The sequence below is a fragment of the Bos mutus genome, chromosome 21 (assembly GCF_027580195.1).
Source record: "Bos mutus isolate GX-2022 chromosome 21, NWIPB_WYAK_1.1, whole genome shotgun sequence".
Lineage (NCBI taxonomy): Eukaryota > Metazoa > Chordata > Mammalia > Artiodactyla > Bovidae > Bos > Bos mutus.
This window is the reverse complement of record NC_091637.1, coordinates 56,744,542-56,767,165: the sequence shown is the minus strand read 5'-3', so window position 1 is coordinate 56,767,165 and position 22,624 is coordinate 56,744,542. Positions and strand designations below refer to the sequence as shown.

The 22,624-nt window shown below is 56.2% G+C and overlaps 2 protein-coding genes across 2 annotated transcripts in view; one reads left to right on the top strand and one right to left on the bottom strand.

Moving 5' to 3' along the window:
• Positions 1 to 3,391, top strand: part of ITPK1 (inositol-tetrakisphosphate 1-kinase) — a 162,882-nt gene extending 159,491 nt beyond the window's left edge. The window contains exon 11 of the mRNA XM_070357875.1: positions 1,269 to 3,391. Coding sequence (XP_070213976.1) covers positions 1,269 to 1,627 — 359 coding nt within the window. The 3' untranslated portion in view covers positions 1,628 to 3,391. The remainder of the gene's footprint in view (positions 1 to 1,268) is intronic.
• Positions 3,392 to 7,702: 4,311 nt separating this feature from the next.
• CHGA (chromogranin A) lies at positions 7,703 to 21,008 on the bottom strand. The gene is made up of 8 exons (XM_070358456.1): positions 20,762 to 21,008; positions 19,968 to 20,014; positions 17,351 to 17,444; positions 16,186 to 16,254; positions 13,696 to 13,794; positions 11,502 to 11,942; positions 10,329 to 10,798; positions 7,703 to 8,176 (listed from the first exon to the last, which is right to left on the bottom strand). Exons 1-8 carry the CDS (start codon positions 20,805 to 20,807, stop codon positions 8,093 to 8,095), a joined length of 1,350 nt encoding a protein of 449 aa, XP_070214557.1. The 5' UTR covers positions 20,808 to 21,008; the 3' UTR covers positions 7,703 to 8,092.
• Between the last annotated feature and the right edge of the window lie 1,616 nt (positions 21,009 to 22,624).

Here is a 22,624-nt window from a genome sequence, read left to right as displayed (position 1 = left end):
GTACCGATGGCCGTGAAGACCATCCCGGAGGCCATGCAAGGGAGGGGTCAGTGCCTCTCAGCACCGGGCCTGCTGTGAGCGACGGGGTCACATCCAGGGGGTGGTCCCTGCTGCCCCTCCCGATGCAGGCACACCGTGCCTTTTGGGGACGTGCTTCCTGTCCCGATCATTGTTCTTGCAGCTGTGTGCCTGGTTCTCATCCCTGTGAATTGATTCGGGCAGGAGGGGGGTGGGGCACCCACCCCTTGTTGAATTTCTTTTGAAGCCGTTTTCAAAAGTCAGCAAAATCCTCGCCCTAGATCTGAAACTTGCTTGGTGGGAGGCTCCGAGGACTGTTTGCTGACAATCACAGTCGAGTCTGGGATGGGAAATGCAGGCCCCTGGCAGTTTCTGTTCAGGAGACCCAGGCCCGCTTGTGAGGGAAGCGGCGTCCATGTGATGACCTTGTCCGGGCTGCCCAGTCTCTGTCCCTCGGCTTTGCGGGTCAGGATGCAGCACTGGGGGCCTCCTTGCAGGTGCTTGGGGGAGGGGAGGTGGAACAGACTCAGTTCCAGGAGCAGCTGCTGTTGATCAGGTCTCACTCATGTTCCAGCTCCTTCTGGCCCTGCCCATAGGAGCCCCCAAACTTGAATCCTCAGTTTACACACAAGGAAGCAGGCGCCAGATCACATGGACACAAGAGGTGTTTATGATTCAGATCTGGAGGAGTGGGCCTTCGGTCCTGCCCCCAGCCATGCCACATCCCCACATAAGGGCATCAGACCACATGTGCTCCATCACTCAGTCGCGTCTGACTCTTTTGCGACCCTGTGGACTATAGCCCACCAGGCTCCTCTGTCCATGGGATTTCCCAGGCAACAATACCGGAATGGGTGGCCATTTCCTTCTCCAGGGGATCTTCCCAACCCAGGGGTCGAACTCACATGTCTTCTGTCTCCTGCTTTGGCACTTGGATTCTTGACCATGTGCACTGTCTGGGAAGCCCACCAAACCACGTGGGGAGGGTAATCAAATGAGACCCTGAAGCTGTGCCCTAGAGGGACAGGATGCAGGGCACTTTCTCATCAGCTTCCTCTCTATAGATGCTCAGACCCCACGGGTGCAGCCAGAATTCAAGGATTGGCCCTTGGGGCCACACACACTTGGGGTCTAGGCTGGTGTGCTCCACCAGCTCCCCTCAACCCCACCCCAGGTCCCAGGAGCCCCTGAGCGCACCTCCCACCCCCACCCACCTGGCTAAGCCTGCCGTCTGTCTCTCCCATCCGCAGGCTACGAGGGTGTAAGCGAGTTCTTCACCGACCTCCTGAACCACATCGCCAGCGTGCTGCAGGGCCAGAGCTCGGGCGTGGCGGGCGCTGGGGACGTGGCCCCACTGAAGCACAGCAGGCTCCTGGCGGAGCAGGCGGGCGGCCTGGCGGCCGAGCGGACGTGCAGCGCCAGCCCCGGCTGCTGCAGCAGCATGATGGGCCAGGAGCCGCCCTGGACGCCCGAGGCCGACATGGGCGGCGTGGGCGCCGGCAGCACTGCCAAGCTGCCACACCAGAGACTCGGCTGTACCGCCGGCGTGTCGCCCAGCTTCCAGCAGCACTGCGTGGCCTCGCTGGCCACTAAGGCCTCCTCCCAGTAGCCTCGGAGCCCGGCACCCAGAGAGACGGCGCGGGCCGCAGAGCGTGGCCGCTGGGCGAGCAGCTCCCGACGATGGTGACGCTACTACTAAGGATTCCCAACGATCTGATTCTTCTTCTTCTACTTCTTTTTTTCTTAATTTTTAACCTGATTTTCTGATGTCATGATCTAAATGAGGGGTGGGGGTGGGGATGGAAAGGAACCCCAAGTGGTCCAGCCTTGCGGCAAAGGGACGATCCCTCCTGGTTCCTGCTGTGCAGATGTCTTCACCGAGTTTACACATGCTGTGTTTTCAACACTAGGTCTGAATGTGAGGTGGGGCGTGCGTGTGTGTGGTTGTGTCTGTGTATGTGTGTGTGAGTGCCTGGGTACGCCCATGTCTGTCTTTCTCAATGGCTGCTGTGGGCCAGGCCTCGGGGACCTTGGAGCAGGCTGTCCCGGGTCAGGTTGTTGGTGGCTGAGCAGAGAGTAAACAGTTCCCAGTCTCTTCCCTCCTGGCCCCTGCACCCCGGCCCAGCCCGTTGCTCTTACTCATGGCCTCAAGCCCCACCAGGTGTGCAGCTGCCCCTCCCAAAAGCATGACCCCGAGGAAGCCAGAGGCCTCAGCTTCCCTTTCCTTGGGGAAGTCCATGCAGCGGGTCTGAGCTGGGATCCACCTGCTGCCGCTCATGAAAGGCAAGGAGGAGGACGCTTCTCCGGGAAGGCTGCAGCCCCGGGCTGGCTGCCTCTCTCCACGTCCCGCTCCCCGGAGTCCACTGGGCCTGTCAACACATGTCCTGTGCCGCCATGCAAAGGGTCCACCCGTCCCTGACCAGGGCCGCCGCTCCCCGGACCTGGGAGAAGGCTGCCCAGCCGAGAGCCTCTGGGCTGATCCTGCCTATGCCAAGGATTTGTGCTGTGACTTTGGGCAAATCATTCCAAGAGTCGCTGGGCACTCACGACCAGAGAAGTCAAGGGCAGGCTCAACGCCCTACCCCTGTGACGCAGCCTGTCCCTCTGTGAAGCCCACCCAGATGAGCCTCCCCTTGGCATCCAGGCGATCGGTGGGGGCCCTCTTCCCAGGCCGGACGAGGCTGCGGCTGCTCCACGCCTGCCCAGAAGGCCTGATCCACACCCCTCCCGTGTTCACTGCCCACCCCAAGCACTGAGCCAGCCAGGTGTGAGCAGGCTGCAGCCCCAAAGGTGAGAAAACATTACCTGCTTTTCCCGTCCGAGCCCCCCGCCCCTGAGGGCAGCAGACCAACCAACCACTGGCTAATAAGTCCAGTTCCACAGTCCAGGTGGGCAGGCGGCCCCAGGGGGCCAGTGAGGGGCTTGGTCAGCCCTCTGCCAGTGTGACCACCCGGCAGGAAACAGTAGACCCCCCTGAAGCATGAGCACGTGTCTTCAGATATCAGGCACTCGGAGGGAGGGGAACAGGCCTCGGGGCCGTCCTGCGAGGTCCAGGGAGGGCGCCACAGAAGAAGCTGCTGCGCTGGGCATTCAGAGGCACCTTCAGGCCTGGCCAGCGGGGAGGTGGGGGTCGCCTGCCTCTGGGAGAGGAAGGGCTGGGGTGAGGGGCGCTGCCCTCAGAACTGGCCGGCTTGTCCTAGAAACCAAGGGCCCGCCGACATCCGTGTTTACACGACTTGAGTGTTGAACCCCAATTATAATGTCTGTACGTCGCCTTTCCTCGTCTGGCCCCCGAGCTCCGGGGGAAGCAGGAAGCGTGGCCAGCCTCTTGCACTGCTTTGTCTCCAAAATAAACTACTGAAATCAAACTGCATTTCACACGTGTTTACAAAACATTGCTGAACATTTCTGTCCTCCTGCTGTCTTTTAATAAAACAACTTTACCTTTTGGAATAAAATTCCAGTCCCGATCACCTGAGGACAGGTCAGGAGTGCAGGGTGACCCCCCGTGCCTGGTGGGGCCCCTGGTCATGTCCTGTCCAGATTAAGTGATGCCTCCCCCGCAGCGTCTCACATGTTAGCATCCAGGGCCCAGATATTGAGGAGCTTTTCCAGTGACGTGGCGCTTTTCACCAGCCTTGATGCGGGTGGCCAGCAAGGTGACTGCCTTTCCCAAGGGTGGAAACCAAGGATGGGGATCGACTTCATAAAGGCCCAGGAGCCGCACAGCAGTGGGGAAGGGACCGGTCCACTCGAGAGCGTGTGTGGGCCTCTCCCCAGCTGGTGAACCCCGTCCAACAAAGAGTAGCTGACTCTGCAGGGGTGAAGGGAGCTGCGTCAGGGAGCATAGACTAGGAGAGGGGCTGTGGGCCGCAATGAGGCCTCCCCAAGCGACGCCCCCCCTGCTTCAGTGTCACCAGATGCACACTGACTGGGTCCCAGGACACACGCCATGAAGTTGGCTTCCCCCAAGCCTCAGTGTCCCTGGCCCTGGGGCTTCCTGTCAGGGGAATACAGACCCCCCGAGAATGCTCTCTGCCTTTGCAGCCTCTTCTTTGCCAGGGCTTGTGCTGCCGCCTCTGATCAGTCTCAGAACCTTCAAGGGCCCGTGGGGAGAGACTGCTCTGGTGAGCGCACACACCTGCTGGTAAACTGGGGGTGGGGGGCAGGGGTGTTGGGACTGTCCTTCCCCAGCTTCTGTTTGCTAGTCGGTGGGCTTGTTGGGGCCTTGGCCCTGTGGGATCTCTCTGGGTGTGGTCCGTAGCCGGGGCTGCTGAAGGCCCTCTTGACTCAAAGGGCTCCAGGAGCAAGCGCAGGACCATGTTTTGCCTGAGGCCTCGGGTAGGTTCAGAGGGTCGCTTGCAAGGTCTCTGCCCTGGGCAGCCTGGAGCGCTGGCCACAGGCCGAGTTCTGCTTGCAGGTTATAGCGTAATGTGGTTTGACACGCACTCAAGCCCCGACTGAGTGTGGGTCCTGGATGTCTGTCCTCCCCAAGAATGTCTGTCTTCCCTAAAAGAGCCTGAGGGCAGGAGTTTCCATTGGCATGAAGGTGTCTTGAGTTTGCGGAAGGAGGCGGGGTAGGGGGGCTGAGTAGGGTTGGGCGAGAGGTCCCCCAGCATCACCTGCAGGAGGCAGACACAGCTCGAGTTCCCGAGGAGTTTGTTGTTCAGTCTCTCAGTCGTGTCCAACTCTTTGCGATCCCATGGACTGCAGCACGCCAGGGTTCCCTGTTCTTCACCATCTCCCGGAGTTTGCTCAAACTCTCATGTCCATCGAATCAGTAATGCCATCCAACCATCTCATCCTCTGTCATCCCTTTCTCCTCCTGCTTTCAATCTTTTCCAGCACCAGGGTCTTTTCCAAGGAGTTAGTTCTTCACATCAGGTGGCCAAGGTATTGGAGCTTTAGCTTCAGCATCAGTCCTTCCAATGAATATTCAGGACTGATCTCCTTTAGGATTGACTGGTTTTATCTTGCAGTCCATGGGACTCTCAAGAGTCTTCTCCAACACCACAGTTCAAAAGCATCAGTCCTTCAGCGTCAGCCTTCTTTATGGTCCAACTCTCACGTCCATACATAACTACTGGAAAAACCATAGCTTTGACTATACAGACCTCTGTTGGCAAAGTAATGTCTCTTCTTTTTAATATGCTGTCTAGGTTTGTCTCCCGAGGAGTTATGTGGGGGCATTGTTTAAGTTAATCCCATCAGTGAGGGAGAAAACAACCTTGAGAAAGGATTCTTCTCTATCCAGAGGACTGCCAAATACGGTTTATGGCAGATTGAAGGATTTTGGCAGGAAGCTGTAGTTTTCAAGCCAGCTGGGAAGAGCAGCTGTTGTCTGCCAGGCGGCCCCTCTGAGACCAAGGGAGACTGTATGCATTGTCCTTGTTGGGGGGGGCACTGGGCCTTGGCTCAGGGAATCACATTGTCCACAGAGAACCCACTGAATGGCTCGTCTGATGTCCCTGGGGTTTGCATCTGCCCTCTCTTCTTCCCCTAGAAACTGACCCTTCACCCATTGGGACCCCCAATAGCTCCTCTCCCTTCCTGGGTCATGGCGCAGGGCCCGCATGCTCCGCAGACCCTGAGCAGAGTGTCCTGAAGGAAAACACCCCCTGCACGTAAGGTTTACCACGAGACAGAGGAGCGCATCCAGTCTTGAAGATTCTGGGCTTCTGCCTCCTCAGGGAGCCTGGCCACACCCTCGGGGAGCCTGGCCACGCCCTCGGGGAGCCTGGCCACGCCCTGAGCTGCAGGCATAGTCCTTCCCAGGCCAGAGCCTGAGTCTGAGATGCTGCAACAGAGGCCTCCAGACAGGTGGTTCTCCCGTCAGTCATACCTTCCGCGACACAGGCTCGGTGCCCCTGCCTCGGAATGGCCCTCCCCCGACACGCGGTTCACTGGAGAGCTGCCTGTTGGCGTGGAAGCACCAGGCCCTCTTCTTTCTGGTTCCCACCACCAGGTCCCATCCAGGCCACCTGGGGCCTTTTCTGGAAACGGTCACATTTTCGCTGTACATCCAGTTGTCCACAGTCTGGTGACTTGGAAGGGACTGTCTCCTTCCCACAGCCAAACCCACCTAGGCTTCCGGTGTGGATCCCAGTTCTCTGCAGCAGGCTTTCTCTTTGGGAAAGCCTCTCCCAAGACATGGGCAGCTCCAGTTTCTGTGCTAACACCTGTGCTTTGTGACAAATGCTACTTGTTTCGATCCCGTTCACGAGCCATGCTTGTCAGAACCCCAAGCTGGCTTGTACTTCATTTGTGTACATATGCATGTATATAATGTTTATATGAATCTATACATACTGTCTATAAAATCATCGCTTCTGTAAAAACCAAGAACCACTGGCTCTTTTGATTCGGCTGCGTTTGCCCCATGTGATGACAGCACAGGCGGCCCGTCTCCGAGAAGGGGTATTTCAGGGACGAGGTGTCCCGTGTTCTCTTTATTTGTTAACTGTTCCTGGAGGTGGATGTTCTGACCGTTGACTAGTGGAATACAGTTCGTGTCATGTTTGTTATTTCGATAACTGTCAGGGTTGTGGGGGGTTATGAACCTGTCTCACTGAAATGTGAATAAACACCTCACGGCCCCAGCTCATTGGAGAGCCCCTCTGTGCTTCATGGACGGCTGTCAACAGCAGTGGGCCCGCTCGCCAGGTTAGGAGAGGCCCAGACTTGCCAAGATCCCCTCAAAAGACTTGTGTCATCACTGCAATGGTTTTCTGGTCCAGGCTGTCTAGACCCCTCGAATCCTCGCCATGATCTGCTGAGAAGCTAAAAAAGTACTATCCCCATTTTATAGATGAGGAAATTGAGGCTTCGAGAGCACCAGAAATGCTCACCCAAGCTCTCTAGCTAGGCTGGGGATTCCAACTGCAGTCTGATGTCAAAACCCACATTCTGCAGGCAGTGGATTTCTTGAAGTCAGGGCTTGTCCACGTCATTTGTGTGTGCCCGGGCCTGCCAGGCTCAAGGCAGCGGCTCACAAGTGTTTGATGAATGACTGAGTGATTGGCCCTGATATTCAGCTGGTCCACTCTGGTCCAGCAGAATAGCCTGTCCTGATTCATAATTCTACAGCCCCGTGTTTACATGTTTGGGGCATCACTCTTGCCGAGACTTTGATGGGTCAACCCACCCTCTGAGCCTCAGTTTCCTTGTTCTCAAAGCTGAGACCCAGACTACCATGCTATAGTGAAATGTTAAGTTCAAGAACTTCAAATGCCCCAGAGCCCCGTGCATGTTTCAAGTCAGAGATGAGATTTGTGCCGGGGGTTGGGGGTGAGGGGTGGGGGGCTGCAGCTCAGAGGCCTGAGTCAGGAAGTCCAGAGCTGGCTGGGCCTGTGGCCTTGGTGGCAGGTACTATCCTGGGGCTGTCAGCAGAGGCTGTTTCCCAAACCAGCCCCGTCCCTGCCTGGCCTGGCTCACGTGTGGCTGGGAGATGGGGGAAGTGTTATTTAATCCCACGTGCACTTTGGGGCATGTGTCAGCATCCCTACTTCCAGGTGAGGAAAGTGATGTCCTGAGCAGCAGTGTCACTTGCTCCCCAACCCCTGGGCTGGAAAGTGGCCCAGAGTCACCCCAGGGGCATTGAACCTCCCCTTGTCCTTCTGCCTGAATACATCCATCCCACCCTACTCGGAGTCAAGATGGGGGAAGTTCAGAGAAACAGGAAAGAGCCCAGAGCAGATTTATTTTCCTTAGATAAACTTCATACACAATATAGTCAGGAGTCCTCAGCTTTCACCTAAAGGTCAGTACTTATTGCAGTTAGGCCCAGTGGCTCTAATGGTGGAAGGGAAACTTTGAGAAGGCTGCCTGTGTTCAGAGACAGGATAATCGTTGAAAGGCAAGGGGTCTGCCCTGCAGGGGGGCGCACTGGGCAGGGGTCAGGAGCAGGAGGAAAAGAGCGTGGGGGCAATGGGGTGGGCTGGGCTTGGGCAGGCTGGGGGCGGCCTCCCTCCCGGAAGCAGTGCCCGGGGCCGTCTGGCCAGGACCTGCAGGGGGGACAACAGAGCCGGGACCACGAGGTGTCTCGGGGCCCTGGCTGGTGGGGCCAGTCGGCGCCTCAGCCCCGCCGCAGCTCCTCCAGCTGGTGGGCCACCTTCTCCAGCTCTGCCTCGATGGCTGACAAGCTCTCCAGCTCCTGGTCCTAGGAGAGAACCCCCAGAGTCAGCCGGGCACTGGAGCGTGGAGCGCACAGTCAGCCTGGTGGCTCCCAGCTTAGCTGTGTGACCTTGGATGGGTGGCTTTGCCTCACTGAGCCTCATCTATTTCATGGGGACAGTGAAGCTGCCCTGCTGCACTGCTCTGAGAAGCCGGCGTGCAGGAGTGTGTGCCCTGACCCCATACCTTCCCCAGTGGACTCATTCAGGCCCACCTCCTCCTCAATGGCTCTGGGCAGACATGTGGGAAACCAAGCCTCTGGTGCCTTTCAGAGCTGCTTCGAGTCCCCCAACCCCAGGCTAAGGCTGTGACAGTGGCTTCCAGGGTAAGGCCGTGCCTGGGTGTCCTGTCTGCTGCAGGCCTCCCTACCCGAGGGGCAGGGGACCAGGACACAGGCTTGAGGACGTGAGCACTGTCTGGACGGAGCCTCCATCCTCTGTCCCCGTCACTGGGTCCCCAAGCTCTGGCTGCCAGGGTGGTCCAGGGCAGCCGGGGACCCTCTGCGACTGACGCCCACAAGAGCATGCCCTCAGATTCACAGCAGGAGTCAGCCATACCCCAGCTTTGACCGAGAGGGGTGATTTTCCAGGAGTCCCTGCCTGGGGCCCAGTGAGAAGAGACGGACAATGGTTGCCAATGAAATGGGGACCCTAGGGGCTCCCATCTTAGAGTAACACCCCAGGCAGGAATTCTGTGATTCTGGGGTCATTTTTTCTAAAACCTTTGGGCTGAGTCGGGGGGCCCTGCCCTGTCCAGTCCTCAGGACTCGGGTCCCCATTTCTCCTGCCTGTAGTCCAAGGTCCCCTCTGCCCGTGGAGAAGGGAAGCCAGTCAGTCCCTCAGGGCCCCTGGCTCTCCCCAGTTTCTGTGGGTGGGGAAGGCAGTGATGAAAGGTGCCAGCCTTGGGGAGGGGTGAGAGGCAAGCAGCTGCTTCCTGAAGGCCTGTCCCCTCAGCCCCTGGGGACACAGGCAGATGAACTCTCAGCGCCAGCTGCCAAGGAGGAGTCTTCTCCCCCTCAGACTGCTGAGACCCAGTCCCAGGCCCAGAGAATGGGTTGGGGACCCGAGGAAAGGGCCGTATTGTCTTCTGGGTGGGCAGAGAAGAGCACGGGGGCCACAGCTTCGGACACATCCCAGCCCCCATAAGGCCCTGATGCCCCCCGGAGAACTAAAGCCTGAACCAGGGACCCCCCCGCAAGGCCTCCCCCAGCTCCAAGGTGCTGTTGCCAGCCCGCCCCAAAGTCCCATCCCATCCCCTCCCATGGTATATGTCTTCACACCCCTCTGAGTTTCCCAAGTAGCCTGGGCATGGCTAGGGTTTCAAAGCTCATGTGCATTCTGATCATGATAATGAGGTGGGCAGAGAGGACTTCTTACCCCTATTTCACAAATGAGGGAACCGATGAGGCTCAGAGAAGGGGAGTGACCTCCCCAAGGTGACCCAGCTAGGAGGAGGTAGACCCCCGGTCTTCTGGCACACGCCCATGCCTCCTCAACCCGTCACCACCAGACCCTCCCCACTTTGCCATCAGGGCAGGAGGCGGGGCCTGAGCCTGGGAGGGGGGTGCGGCTGGACTGCCTGGAGGTCAGGAGAGGACACGCTGGGCCAATGGTAGGGCCTCCCCAGACACCACCTGTCCCTCAGTGTCCCCCCATGTCCTGCCCTCCAGCTCGCAAGGCCAGTGGTACCCCGAGCCTGGATTCCCCCAGGCAGCAAGCGGCCCTCCCAGGCCAGCCCCCGCCAGGTCCTTTAGTTTCCAAACTCTTCTCTATTCAAAATTCCAAGAGCCATCCATCCATTCTTCTGTTTCCAAACCTGCAGAGGCTCCCTACTGCCTTTCGGACAAAGGTCCCTCCCAGTGCCTCTGGGATCCGCTTTACTCGCCAGCTCTTCAGCTTCTGTGTGCTGATCTGAACGTTTCTGTCTCCTGTTTGCCTGTCCACCAGCTTTCCTGGGTGCCCGCTCCCCCCGACACGCCCTTTCTCCTGGGCCTTCCCAGTCTCCTGAGCACCCCCTGTCCAGGTGCCTCTCCAGTCCCGACTCCAAGGGGACAGTGTCCCCTCGGTGATGCGGGGCAGTATGTCTGGGTGCAGCTGCCCCCCAGCTGGGCCCGGGGCCAGCTCCCACCCCGTACCAACCTCTGGTCTGCGGTTGGCGCTGCCCTCCTCCTCCTTCTTCTCTTCCGGGTAGCCGCGCACCTGGAGGGGCAGGCCGGCCTCCACGCTGTCCTCCCGGGAGTTCGGCCTCCAGCCTCGCCGCAGCTGCAGCCCGGGACCCCTGAAGCCGTAGCCCCGGGCCCGGAAGGAGAGCCTCATGGAGCGGTCGGGGTCCTCCTCTTCCTCCTCCTCCCCCTCCAGCCGCTTCTCGGCCGTCAGCTCCTTGGCCAGCTGGTCCATCTTGCTCCATCGCTTGGCGTCCTCCCACTCCTTGGAGAGCTGCTCCTCCTGCTCGGGCTCCCCGCTCTTCCCGCCACGGAAGAGGACTTGAGGGGCCCTTGCCATCTCCTCTTCCTCCTGCCGGGAGTGTGCCCACTCCCCCTTCCCCTTGGGGGGCTTGGCCTCCTCAGCCCCCATCTTCCCGGCTCCATCCTCGGGCCAACCTGGAGCAGCTGGTAGATAAGAGCGGGAGAATAAGGGAGCGGCTGCCACCTTTCTGGGTCCCTGCCACTCCCTTAGGTCTCTCTGTGGCCACTGTTGTGACCACAGACCCTGTACGCCAGATCCAGCTCAGCCTCTCACAACAGACTCCCCTTGGAGGGAAAGGTCACCTTGACGCCACGCTTTACAAGACCCTCTAAAGCTCCAAGTCACCTCTTCCTTAGCCCTCTCATCCCAGAAGCCCCAACCCAGGGATCGCCCGGCTGGGGAGGAAGGAAAGACCCTGATCAGGCCCTCAGGAGGAGCCAGGACCTCTTCCTAAGCCCTGGTTGAAGCTAGCAGTGTCCCCAGACCAGCCTGTTCCCTCCAGTCATGCTGCTGCTCGGTTCCCAGATCCCACGCACTCACCCTGCAAAGCCCCTCTCCCCTCCTGGGGGTGGAGAGGGGCTATGCGGACTAGTGGAAGACGCAGGGTTGGGACCAGACAGAGCTGGGATGGGATCTCCGCGCGTACTGCAGACCAGCTGTGTGACCATGGGCAAATTACTGAACCTCTCTGAGCCTTGGTTTCCCATCTGGCAGATGGGAATAATACCTACCTTTCAGGGTTGTTGAGAAGGTGGAATGAGATTATGGATCAGGGGACCCCCCTCCCACCCATCCCCCTCTCCCCAACACATCTGCTGAAGTCTCAGACATCAGACACAGTCTCACCCCTCTGCGTCTCCTTGTTGCCGAGGCTCGGTGGGGGTTTAAACGCTGCGGTGGGCGGGCTTTCTTCCTCCGGGACGGCCTTCTCTCTAGCCTCCGCCTCCTCCCACTTCTCCTCCTCCTCTTCTCTCTCTGTCTGCCTCCCTTGCTCTGCACTCAGGCCCTTCTCCCTGCTGGCTGGACCCTGGGAGGGACCCTCGCTGTCCTCCTTGGCCTGTGGGCCTGGGTATTTCGGGCTGGGGAGGCTGGCTAGGGGGTGGGCGTTGGAGGGGGCCTCCTCCTCCTCCCCAGGGGCCTGGTTGTCCTCCTCAACCTTGGGCCCCGGCCCAAGCCCTGGGGAGGCCTGAGGCCTGTCTCCATCCGAGTCTTCATCACTCTTCTCCACCTCTTTAGAATCGTCTCTTTTTTCTGCAGCATCCTTGGAGGACACCTCTTCTGTCACCTCTACAGAAACAACAGAGCAAAGTCAGGCCCTGAGGACCAGATCGGATCTCCCCCGGGCCCAATTTCAGATCTTAGTCACTGTATCTCTAGGCTTCCAGCAAGCCCAACCCAAGACACACAGGAGAGAATTAGGGCTGCCCTCTCCACGTCTGGGTTTGACCTCAGCACAACGGGATTGTGTTTCTTTCTTTGTAATTCTGCCTCTCGAAGGAGAATGTGATGACCCCTTGAAAATGACCCCAGAAGATAGAGCCCTGAATTTAAAATTAAGACAGCAGTTGAACTGCTGTCTGATCTTGGGCAAGTTCCTTAACCTCTCTGTGTATTGGGCACCATTACTGTGACTTCCTTCTCCCTTCTGCAAGCATTCTATCTTGAGCATCCTATGAAAGTATTCAATTCCTCAGGATTTGTCAGCTTTCATTAAAGGCATTTACTTGTACCTGCTTTGAAGACAGCTTTTCATCTAGTAAAAATCCCTCCCATTGCTAGAAATGATTACTGTCAAACAAGTCACTACCAAGTACATTCCACCATTTGACCAGGACTCCAGGTGGAAGTGCTCCCATGCCCACTTTACAGAAACTCAAACCAATCCTTAGAAAGGTAAGGTGACCTGTCTGTGCTCACAGATGGCAGAGCTGAGCCTTAAACCCAAACCTCCGAATGCCAAGTACAGGGTGCCCTTTGCACTGACGTGTGGCTGTCTCCCCAGTGAACGCTACACTATTCTCCCTCCTACAGCCCAAGGCACACAGCCAGAGTCAGCCAGACACTCGTTTCCATGGAACCACAATGTGTGAGTCCCTGCCGTGCCTCAAGCAGCCACCAGGGTGAGAGCCCTGGCCCACGTGAGGGCACATTGGCAGGCTTCCCCTCTCAGCCCCAACAGATGACCACCGAGGTCCCTGCTTCTAGGAACTGGCCCTGGTCACTCACCTTCCACATGCAAAGAATAGGCCTGCGGGGACAAGTGTGTGAAGCGTGTGACTGTTTCTAGCCAGAAAGGTGAGTTTAACAGAGCATCCCTCTGACCTAAGCCATGAACTCTGTGACCCCTGAAAGCTCTCTGTTTTCAAGAAGGATGATCCAGGACTTTCCTGGTGGTCCAGTGGTTAAGAAACCGCCTGCCAGTGCAGGGAACATGGGTCCAATCCCTGGTCCAAGAAGATCCCAGATGCTGTGATGCAACCAAGCCCACGCACTAAACTACGGCGCACCGCAACCTGAGAGCAGCCTCCACTCACCCAACCGGAGAAAGCCCACACGCAGCAATGAAGACCCAAAGCGGTCAAAAATAAAAAATTGAAAAAAAAAAGAAAGATGATTCAGATTCATTTAGTATTTCAGACCTACTCCTCTGTGATCTCGCTGCCCCTAGGCTATGCCAGGGCACCACTAAATTCCCAGGAGGACAGGCATTGGGGGCGGGGGCCCTGCCTCGGTGGCCACTGGAAAGAGTTGATGCTGCCCACCTGCCAGGCCTCCTGCCCGAGAGTGCCATTGCCTGGGATGGGCAGATGGGACCCATCAAGGGCTGCAGAGTGAGACGTACCGTCTCCAGTTATGCCTTAGAAAGGTGCTTCAACCTCCCTGGGTCTCAGTTTCCCCATTTGGAAAGAGAAGGAATTAAGAGCTCCCTTACAGGACCCAAAGGAGAGGTTTCTGACTCCACAGGACCCTCGGTCTATTGTAACTACTGTTCTCTTCATTATCCCACCCCTGGTCTCTGGCCAGACGTGTCGGCACTGACCTTTCGGCTCGGCCTGGTCGTTCGGCTTCTCAAGCACCTCTGAGAGTTCATCCTCGTAACTGCTGTGCTTCTTCTGCTGATGTGTCCGCTCCTTGGCTCCTGGATAAGAAAACGAGAAAAGCATCCCATTTGGTCTGAGCCCCGCATGGTTGGCTGTGAGAATGGAGGCCTCTGTTTCCTCATCTGTAAAACTGGGCACGTCCTGTTCTGGGCCTGCCCAGTGAGAGAATGAGGGGGCAGGAGCTGGTGGGGGTGGCGGGGAGGGCTGGCTGCCCCCTCCCAGCTAGGGCCCGTCACACGACCTCATCACCTCTCCAGACTCCACTTCTCACCTGTGAAATAAGAACGCGCCTTGCCTACTGCCTCACGGAGTAGCGAAAGACTCAGAGTCGAGGGCTCCAGGAGTAGGGAGTGGGGAACCCTTAGGACCTGGCTGGTAGTTAGGTCAGTGGTCCCCAACCTTTTCGGCATCAAGGATTGATTTCGTGGAAGACAATGTTTCCATAGATCGGGTCGACAGGAGGATGGTTTGGGGATGATTCAAGCTTAGTAGGGTTTGAACTTTAAAGAGAATCTAATGCCGCTGCTGATCTGACAGGAGGCGGAGCTTGGACGGTAACGTGAGTGATGGGGAGCAGCTGTAAACAGAGGTCGCCCGCTGCTCACTTCCTGCTGTGCGGCCCAGAGATTAGGGACCTCTGGGCTAAGGGACCCTGTAGCAGGAGGTAACAGTGACTGCTTGTCCCCTAGTGGGGGCTCTTGATTCAGGCAACACCTGTCCCCATGGACCCCCATAAGCCCAGGCAGAACACCTGTCTGCATCAACCCAGGCTGTGCTGCCTCCTCTGTCTCCACTCACCCTGGTTCTTGACGATGGCCCTGGCCAGGCCAACTCTGCAGCCAATGCTGGTTTTCCTATGACGGGAATTTCTGGGGTGGCCAGAGGTGCCTGACATGGTGGCTGTGGACCAGGGATTATGCCCAGATCTGGCCCCTGGCTGACCAAGCTTCACATCTCCTGGTTAATCCTATGCTCTGTGACCTTAGGTGACCTGGGCAATCCAAGACTTGGGTGCTCATCTATAAAACAGGGTGGCTGCCTCGTAAATGGTAGGATAGAGGTGTGCAGAAGGCATTATGAGAATACAGAAGAGGGAGTGGGTGGATAGGTAAATGGATAGATGGATAGACAGACATGTAGATCTATCTCATCCTCTTAACAGAGAACAATAATGTACCTGTATATTGGACACCGTTTATATTGAATACACACACGTGTGTGTATGTGTGTAAACAGATGTTTCGGGACACATCTTCCTATCATAGTCTTCATTGACATTACATTTAATTATTTAAATATAATGTCACTCAATAATTAATTTAAAAATTACCATATTGTATCCTAGCAACCATGTGCAGTGGATGTCTGTCTTCCAGGACAAGTGAGCGAGAGGAACAACGGTGTGCTAACTTGGGGAGGGCCTCAGGGAGCCTTCCAGCTGTGATTATTTTCACTCGCTTCTTCCCCCAAATCGCTCTCCATTAGTACATGTGGCCCAGTCTGCCCCAGAGGCCTCAGAGTAGGGGCCTTCCCTGAGCCTGGGCAGCCTTTGTGCCCCAGCCCACCCCACCCAAGCCAAGCCCTGAAGATGAGCCTTTACTTCCTTTGTAGGGAGATACGAGACTCCTGCTCGAGGGCCCAAGGATGCCCATGCCCCCACCCCCAAGTAAACAGCCCCTTCCCACAGGGAGGTGCAGGGCCAGGACCAAATTTCTTCCAATTTTCCAGGGAGGCCTTCTGTGCCTCACAGGAACCCAGGAAGGAGCCTGGGACTGGGCAGAGTAGCTAACTCTGTGGGATGACATCAGCCTAACCCTCCATTCCCAGTATCCTATCTGGGCTCTGCTTGAATATCCTCAGTGACAAGGAGCTCACTACCTCACAAAAATCACTCCATTCCCAAGAGCATCAGTGGATTTTGTTAACCTCTTGGAGAAAGACACACCTCACTCCGAAAGCACACTGGAAGTCTGGGCTGTGTTTTGGGGCAAGCGAGATCCTGCTTTTCCTATCTCCCCTTTGAGCAGAAGCTCACAAGAGCAAAGAGGCCCCTCCTCTCTCCTGGAGACCAATTTCTTTCCCATTAAACAGAGAAAAGAAGTCCTCTCTGTAACCTAGTCTTGAAAGTGCCCCCTCTAACAAGGCTGAACTCCAGAGACCACAGGGTTTTAGAAGAGCTGCTTCTGGTCTTGGGATGTCCTTAACTGATTGTGTGATCTTGGACAGGTTGCTCAACCTCTCTGGGCCTTGATCTCTTTAAGTGCATGAATGATAGGACCAAGTGGCACAGAGGACTCCACCAACCACCCTATACAACAAGGTGGTAAGTGAGGGTCAGACACAAGACCTTGCTCAACCTTCCACCATGGTCTTTCTGACTCTCAGTTACTGGAATTCACCCAGATTCATGTGCAGTGGTTGGAAAATACCTTGGAGAGCGAGGTCTTGGAGCTCTTTCAGCAAATTCTGATGTCGCAGGATTGAGAGGATCCGTTCATCTGCAATGAAGGGGAGTCGTTACGGGTGGTTTCCAGAAGACAGCAGAGAAAGAGATTGCCATCAATATTTTCAGCTGAGCACAAGGAACTTAAAACTCAAAACCCTGGTGGTAGCAGCAAGATTGGGTCTGGAGATAACACTTCTGAAATGACTTCCTTTCCAAGTTTGCTATCGTGTCAGGAAGGTCAGCCACTGTCCCTGCACCTAGACTTCTGCCAAGAGATGGCATCTCCTGCACTGATACAGGAGTGTCTCTCAATACAACCTGTTTTCCCATTTCCATGCCTCTGCTTGAGCTGTCCACTTCACCTGGAGTACCCTCTTTCATTTTTCTACCTATTGATTTCCCACTTTTCTCTTAAATCCCAATCCTAACTGGCGACCCACTCCAGTACTCTTGCCTGGCAACTCCCATGGACGGAGGAGCCTGGTAGGCTGCAGTCCATGGGGTCGCTAAGAGCCAGACACGACTAAGTGACTTCCTTTCACTTTTCACTTTCATGCATTGGAGAAGGAAATGGCAACCCACTCCAGTGTTCTTGCCTGGAGAATCTCAGGGACAGGGGAGCCTGGTGGGCCACCGTCTACGGGGTCGCAGAGTCGGACACGACTGACGTGACTTAGCAGCAATGCTAATGTTGGATCCAGCCAACACTGACTGCCTCCTTGCAAAAGCTTTGCCCATCTCATGCTCACCCACCCCTGATGTTCCTTTATTCATCACACATCTACAGGGCACCTACCAGGTGCCAGTGGTTGTCCTCAACACTGGGGATTTAGCATACAAAATCTTCACCCACAGGGAGCTCACATTCTGGGGGCTTGCTGTTCCCAGCCCTGGTTTCATTCTGCCCAGAATTCTAGTTAACTGTGTTCATATCACTCCTCTCTGCTAGACTGTAAGCTCCAGGCACGCAGGGCTGTTAGCTTTTCATCTCTCAGTACCACTCAGAGCTCAGCACAGACCTGGTTGAGGTAGGCACTTGGTCAGTGACTACTGAATTAAATTGTTGATTTCCATCAAAAGCCACACACCCATGTCCTCGCCTCCCAGCCCAGCAGGCAGCAGCCCCTCATCCCGAGCCTGGCCCATACCTCCTCGGAGTGTCTCAAAACACTCCTTGCTGACCGGCATGGGGCTGGGCTTGGAGAGTGTGTCAGAGATGACCTCGACGATACACTTCATCACCTGGGAACAGAATGGGGCCAGTTAGGGCTGGTTTGGGTGTGGGACTCAGCCCCTGGAAGTTCCAAGGCAAATTTCTAAGAGGACATGATGATGCTCACTTTTGTTTTCAGGACTCCATGGATGCCTAGCTCAGGGGCACAGCTGTGCTTCCCAAGCCGGACAATATTAGCAGTAATACTAAAAATCCACATACAGTGCTTACCAAGTGCCAGACACTCCAACCACCTGACCATCAGAAGCCCCTCTAAGGTGGGGGTGGGTACCCTGCACCCTCTCATCCCAAGTGTTTCTCTACAGATGGGGAAGCTGCTCCTGGGCATTAGAGGTGTAGTCCTGCAAAAGTACTTTAGTCTTGCAGATGCCCCAAAGGTCAGCTATCGCCAGGAAGCCTTTCTGGACCACCCAGAGGAGAACAAAGACCTTTCCTGGCTCTTTCCTACTGGAAACAAGACTTGGAAAACTGTCTCTAAATATCTATGGGGTTGTCACAGGCAGGGAGTGACAGCTTCACAGCCTGGCTCCATATTCACCAGCTGAATTCTCTGGCTGGATGTGGGCATACATCTACTACATTCGGGTGCCCATCCCAGGCCAACAGCAGCCATTTCTCTGAAAGTCTTGTCCAGTGCCCAGCAAGGTGCTGTGGATAATCAGACATCTGATAAATGGATGATATTTGAAGATGGTGCCAACTGTAGTGTGACATCCTAGCTGTGTGATCTTGGGCAAGCGACTTGACCTCTCTGAGCCTCAATTTCCTCCTCTATAAAATGTGAGTGAGAAGATCTTCCGACTCCCCTCCCAGGGTGATGGGGCACAGATGGGAAAATACTCTGTAACACATGGAGTGCCACACACAGTCAGGGATGGATTCGCAATTTCCAGCCTGCTTCAGCTGCCTAGAGCTGGGGAGAGGAGCAGGAAGTGTCAGACAAGCATCAGGCAACACAGTGAGGAGTGAGGGGGTGGAAGGCTGTGTCTATGGGATGCCAAGGCAACCCGTTCAAGGATCCAGGATAGCAAACTGGGAGACAGGCTCTACAGTAGTCATGGCATCCTAGATAGAACATGCAGGTCTTCACCAGCTGCTCTGGTGTCTCTGACCCAGGCTGCTGAAAACAATATGATGGCCAAAGTGTCTCCCATAAGGAATCTGGCAAGGAACAGCTTATAGCCTGCACCCTTCCTGCAACCACAAACCCTGCACTGGGAATATCAGATAACCACAAGTCCATGAGGACAGATTCTGGGAGAGACGAATTGGGTATGGGTCCCAAGAATGATGGGGAGGTCAGAAAAGGAAGCTCTAGGCTAGGAATAAAAATGCTTATTTACTGAGGACCAACTATGTGTCAGCAATTTGCAGGAGTCCTATTCCTTACCAGGGCTTCCCTGGTGGCTCAGCTGGTAAAGAATCTGCCTGCAATGAGGGAGACCTGGGTTCGATCCCTGGGTTCGGAAGATCCCCTGGAGAAGGGAAAGGCTACCCACTCCAGTATTCTGGCCTGGAGAATTCCATTGGCTATATAGTCCACGGGGTCGCAAAGAGTCAGACACGACTAAGTGGCTTTTCTTCTTTTCATTCCTTACAACTTCCCTCAAAGGAAATATCATCATAGTGAGAAAAGGGAAAGCTCAGAGAATTCAAGGGATTTTTCCCAAGATGACACAGCTACAATGAGTGGCAGCGGTTTTTTCAATTTAGGCCTGTGTGTAACTAGTGAATAGGAAATTTTAAATAAGCACATTGAGGTTTAAATCTCTTTGATGCTTTGGGTTTCAACTATAGCCTCTCTAAAGAAAATAGCTCCTGAAAAGGCAGGGAGTAGAATTTCTCTAATTAACAAGTGAAGATATCTGTGAACATCGGAAGCTAGAAAAACAGCCCCAACTCAGACTTGAATCAATTTGGGGTATATGCCCAACACAGTGTCTCTTGTTGGCCACAGAAGCCCCCATCAGTGTCTTCCAAGTCCTTTCCTGGGTGACCTCCACCAGAAGCCCCAACTGGCCTGGGTGCAGGAGCCATGATCAAGAATGTTCTCCTCATGGTCCTTTGAGAGAGCCAGGGCTTTAGCAACTGTGGGATGGGGTGGGTGTATTGCTGGCAGAGCCTTGGGGCAGAGCAAAGGGGGAGGCCAGAGCCAGGCAGATGAAGACTGTTCTTGCAGGACAGCGGACAACCACAACCTCAGAGAAGTCACCCCCACCAGCCTGTGATGGGCCTACAAGATTTGGAGTGCTCAAGACAGTGGGCCTGGCCCCTGGGCCCAGTGGGTAGCACAGGTCCCACCGGGTTGCACACTCAACTCAGAGGAGCCCAGGGACGGCCCCGCAGCAGGCAAGCAGGGAAATCTAGCAGACTTTGATATCTTCTTTTGCAAGCTGTCCCCAGGCTCAGCAGCCGCAGTGCTGACTCCTGGCTTGATGCCAGACTCCTGCAGCTGCCCAAGAACTGGCTGTGAGGGGTCCACTGGGGTCTTCTGCCCCACCATCCCGGGGCATCCCCACGCCCCTTCTTACCTCAGTGTCCCCTTTATTCATGGGGCTGTTCACAGGCAGGGCAATGACTAGGAAGAAAAAGAGAGCGTGGGTCACTCTTCTGCTCTGAGGGGAGAACCCAGTCCTTCCCGACTGGGTTCATCAGGGGCCTGTTCACCCCAACGCTCCTCCGTAAGACCACCCCTACTCAAATGAGATGTGGAGCTGATTTTATTTCCCTTCCCAACTGCTACCCTCATGGGGGTGGCTCCTACAGGCTGCACTGAGAGCCTTAACCCTTCCTTTTGTGAAAGCTATGCTCTGGAGGGGGTGTGGGGGAAGAAGCCAAGAGCTATGAAAACAGGCCAGTGGCTGGGTGGGACTGAGGTCGGGGGAGGATGAGGGAGAGGCAGAGAGACCCCAGAGGTGAGCGGAAGAAAGGGAGGAGGAGGATTGGGAGAGGTAGAAGTCAAGGGCAGACAGACGGTAGGGAGCAGGAGGAAGAAGGGAGAGAGAGGGGAGCCAACAGCGGTCCTCCCATCTCCCCAAATGACCTTGGCCAGCCACAGCGCAGAGCCGGCGCTGGCCCCGAAGCAGCCCAGACGTGGGGTGGGGGCGACAGGGAGCCCTGTCCCGCGGGGTCGAGAGTCGGAGTCAAAGAGTCAGGTCTGCGGGTTCTGCGCCGAGGCCACTCTGCGGGGTCAGGTGGGAGGCGGGGCGCTGTCCGTGGCGCTGAAAACTCGCCGCGCCGGAGGGAAGGCATGGAGGGGCACGCTGCGCGGCGGGCCGTCAGGGGCGTCCAGGACTCTCTCCCCCAAGGGCCCGCGCTCACTCACCTTGCCCCGCGCAGAGCAGAAGCGCCAGGACCGCGGCGGAGCGCATGGCGAAGCCGGGGAGCCGAACAGCTGGTGGTCTGGGGCGGGCCACGGCGCGCGCTCGGGCGAGGGGCGGCTGGACTGCTCGCTCCGGGCAAGCTGCGGCGACACCAGCGCGGGGATGGGGTTTGGTGGTGCAAGGTCTCCGTGTGCGTCTGTCTGTCGATCCGCCCTCCGCACTGGGCTCGGGCACTGCAGCAGTGGGGCATGCTCGCGACCCGCTTATATACCCCGGACCCCGGAAATGACGTCATCGGATCCGCCCCTACCCCTTTCCCCATCCCTCCGGGGGTCCAGCAGCAGCTCGCCCCGCCCCCCAAGCCTCCCCCCACTCAACCCCCGTCCCTGTTGCGGGTGGCCCCCATAGCACACAGTTCTTGGGTGAGGCAGCCAGGCGGACCTGTGACTTCAGGAGGTGGCACAGAGGACTCAGCTGATCGTCCAACTCTCGACGGCTCCCCCGACCTGCTGTATGTCCGTGGGCAAGTCACTTCCAGTCTCTGGACCTCCTGTTCCTCCAAAGTGCGCTGAGGTCCCCGCCAATTCTAACACGTCACTCCTTGCTTCTGAAGGCCTTTGGAGGGGGCCTCCCTTCCTCCATCTCACTGGCTGCAGGCGTGCTCACCATTCTGGGCTCCTCAAAAATCTAGGAGGTCCCCTAGAGGTCCCTGACCCCTTGTCTGAATTAGATCTCTCTCTGGTAACCCAGTTTTGTGCTTTCACAGTTTCTAGTTGTATATGTATTTATTTATTTGAATAATGTTTAGTCTTCATTGCTTTCAAAGTCCTGAGCAGGACCCTTGACACAGAGTAAATCCACTTAATTGATTACTGTTGAAGGCGCTGATTAAGAGTTCATTGCAGGAACAAGTGAAGTGTGGACTCTGGCCGTTGGTGGACAGCACTCATGGAGGGTGGCAAGGGAGGAGAAGGGAACAGTTCTTGACACCAAACCAAAATAGGAGCCCTTGTAGCTTCTACTCGGAAGACCCAGTGCAACCTCTTAGGGTCACCTTCTTGTGGCTGGTTACCCATTTGTGTGTTTGAGAACAGCTCTTACCTTCTCTTGTATGTATCTGTGCATGCTCAGTTGTGCCCGACTCTGCAACCCCATGGACTACAGCCCACCAGGTTCCTCTGTCCATGGGATTCTTCAGGCAAGAATACTGGAGTGGGTTGCCGTTTCCTCCTCCAGGGGATATTCCCGACCCAGGGATTGAACCCAAGTCTCCTGTATCTCCTGCATTGCAGGCAGATGCTTTACCACTGAGCCACTGCGGAAGCCTCTACCTTTTCTTGAGTGTTCTCAAAACCTGGATGCTTTGTGTGTAAGGCTGGTTTCCTGGTTTATTTCTCTCTGCCCTGGGGCCCTTATGTTCTGGTCACAAATATTGCTCTCAACCTGAGGGCCACATTGAGAGCCCTTTGCCACCTGCTCCCCCCCCCCCAATATAGAGAAGCTGGTATCTGGCCTTTGGTGTGACATCATTTAAGAGCCCCTCCTTCTTCCTGTAACCCTCCCCTCCCATCTGCTGCTGCTACTTCCCACCACCTGCCCCACGCCTGTGCCCACTCCCACCCCAAAGGAGAACCTGGCAGAAGCCAGAAGAAACTGAAATGGCCCTGTTCATGCATTTAGTCATCCATTTAACTACTACTTGTTAGTCACCTACTACACGCTTGGAGCCTGGTGAGCTATAGTCCGTGGGGTTGCAAAGACTGAGCACACACACGTAGAATAGCATACACGTGCCTAGAACACGTGTTCTAAGAAAAGGTAGAGGCTTCCGTCGTGGCTCAGCGGTAAAGCATCTTCCTGCATTT

Coding starts and splice junctions, on each gene's coding strand:
- CHGA (XM_070358456.1), bottom strand. CDS start 20,807: ATGCGCTCCGCCGCGGTCCTGGCGCTTCTGCTCTGCGCGGGGCAAG. Junction 11,943..13,695: donor CGACCAGGCCGAGCCGAAAG/GTCAGTGCCGAC, acceptor TTGTTTCTGTAG/AGGTGACAGAAGAGGTGTCC. Junction 8,177..10,328: donor GCGCCAACCGCAGACCAGAG/GTTGGTACGGGG, acceptor GTTCTCTCCTAG/GACCAGGAGCTGGAGAGCTT.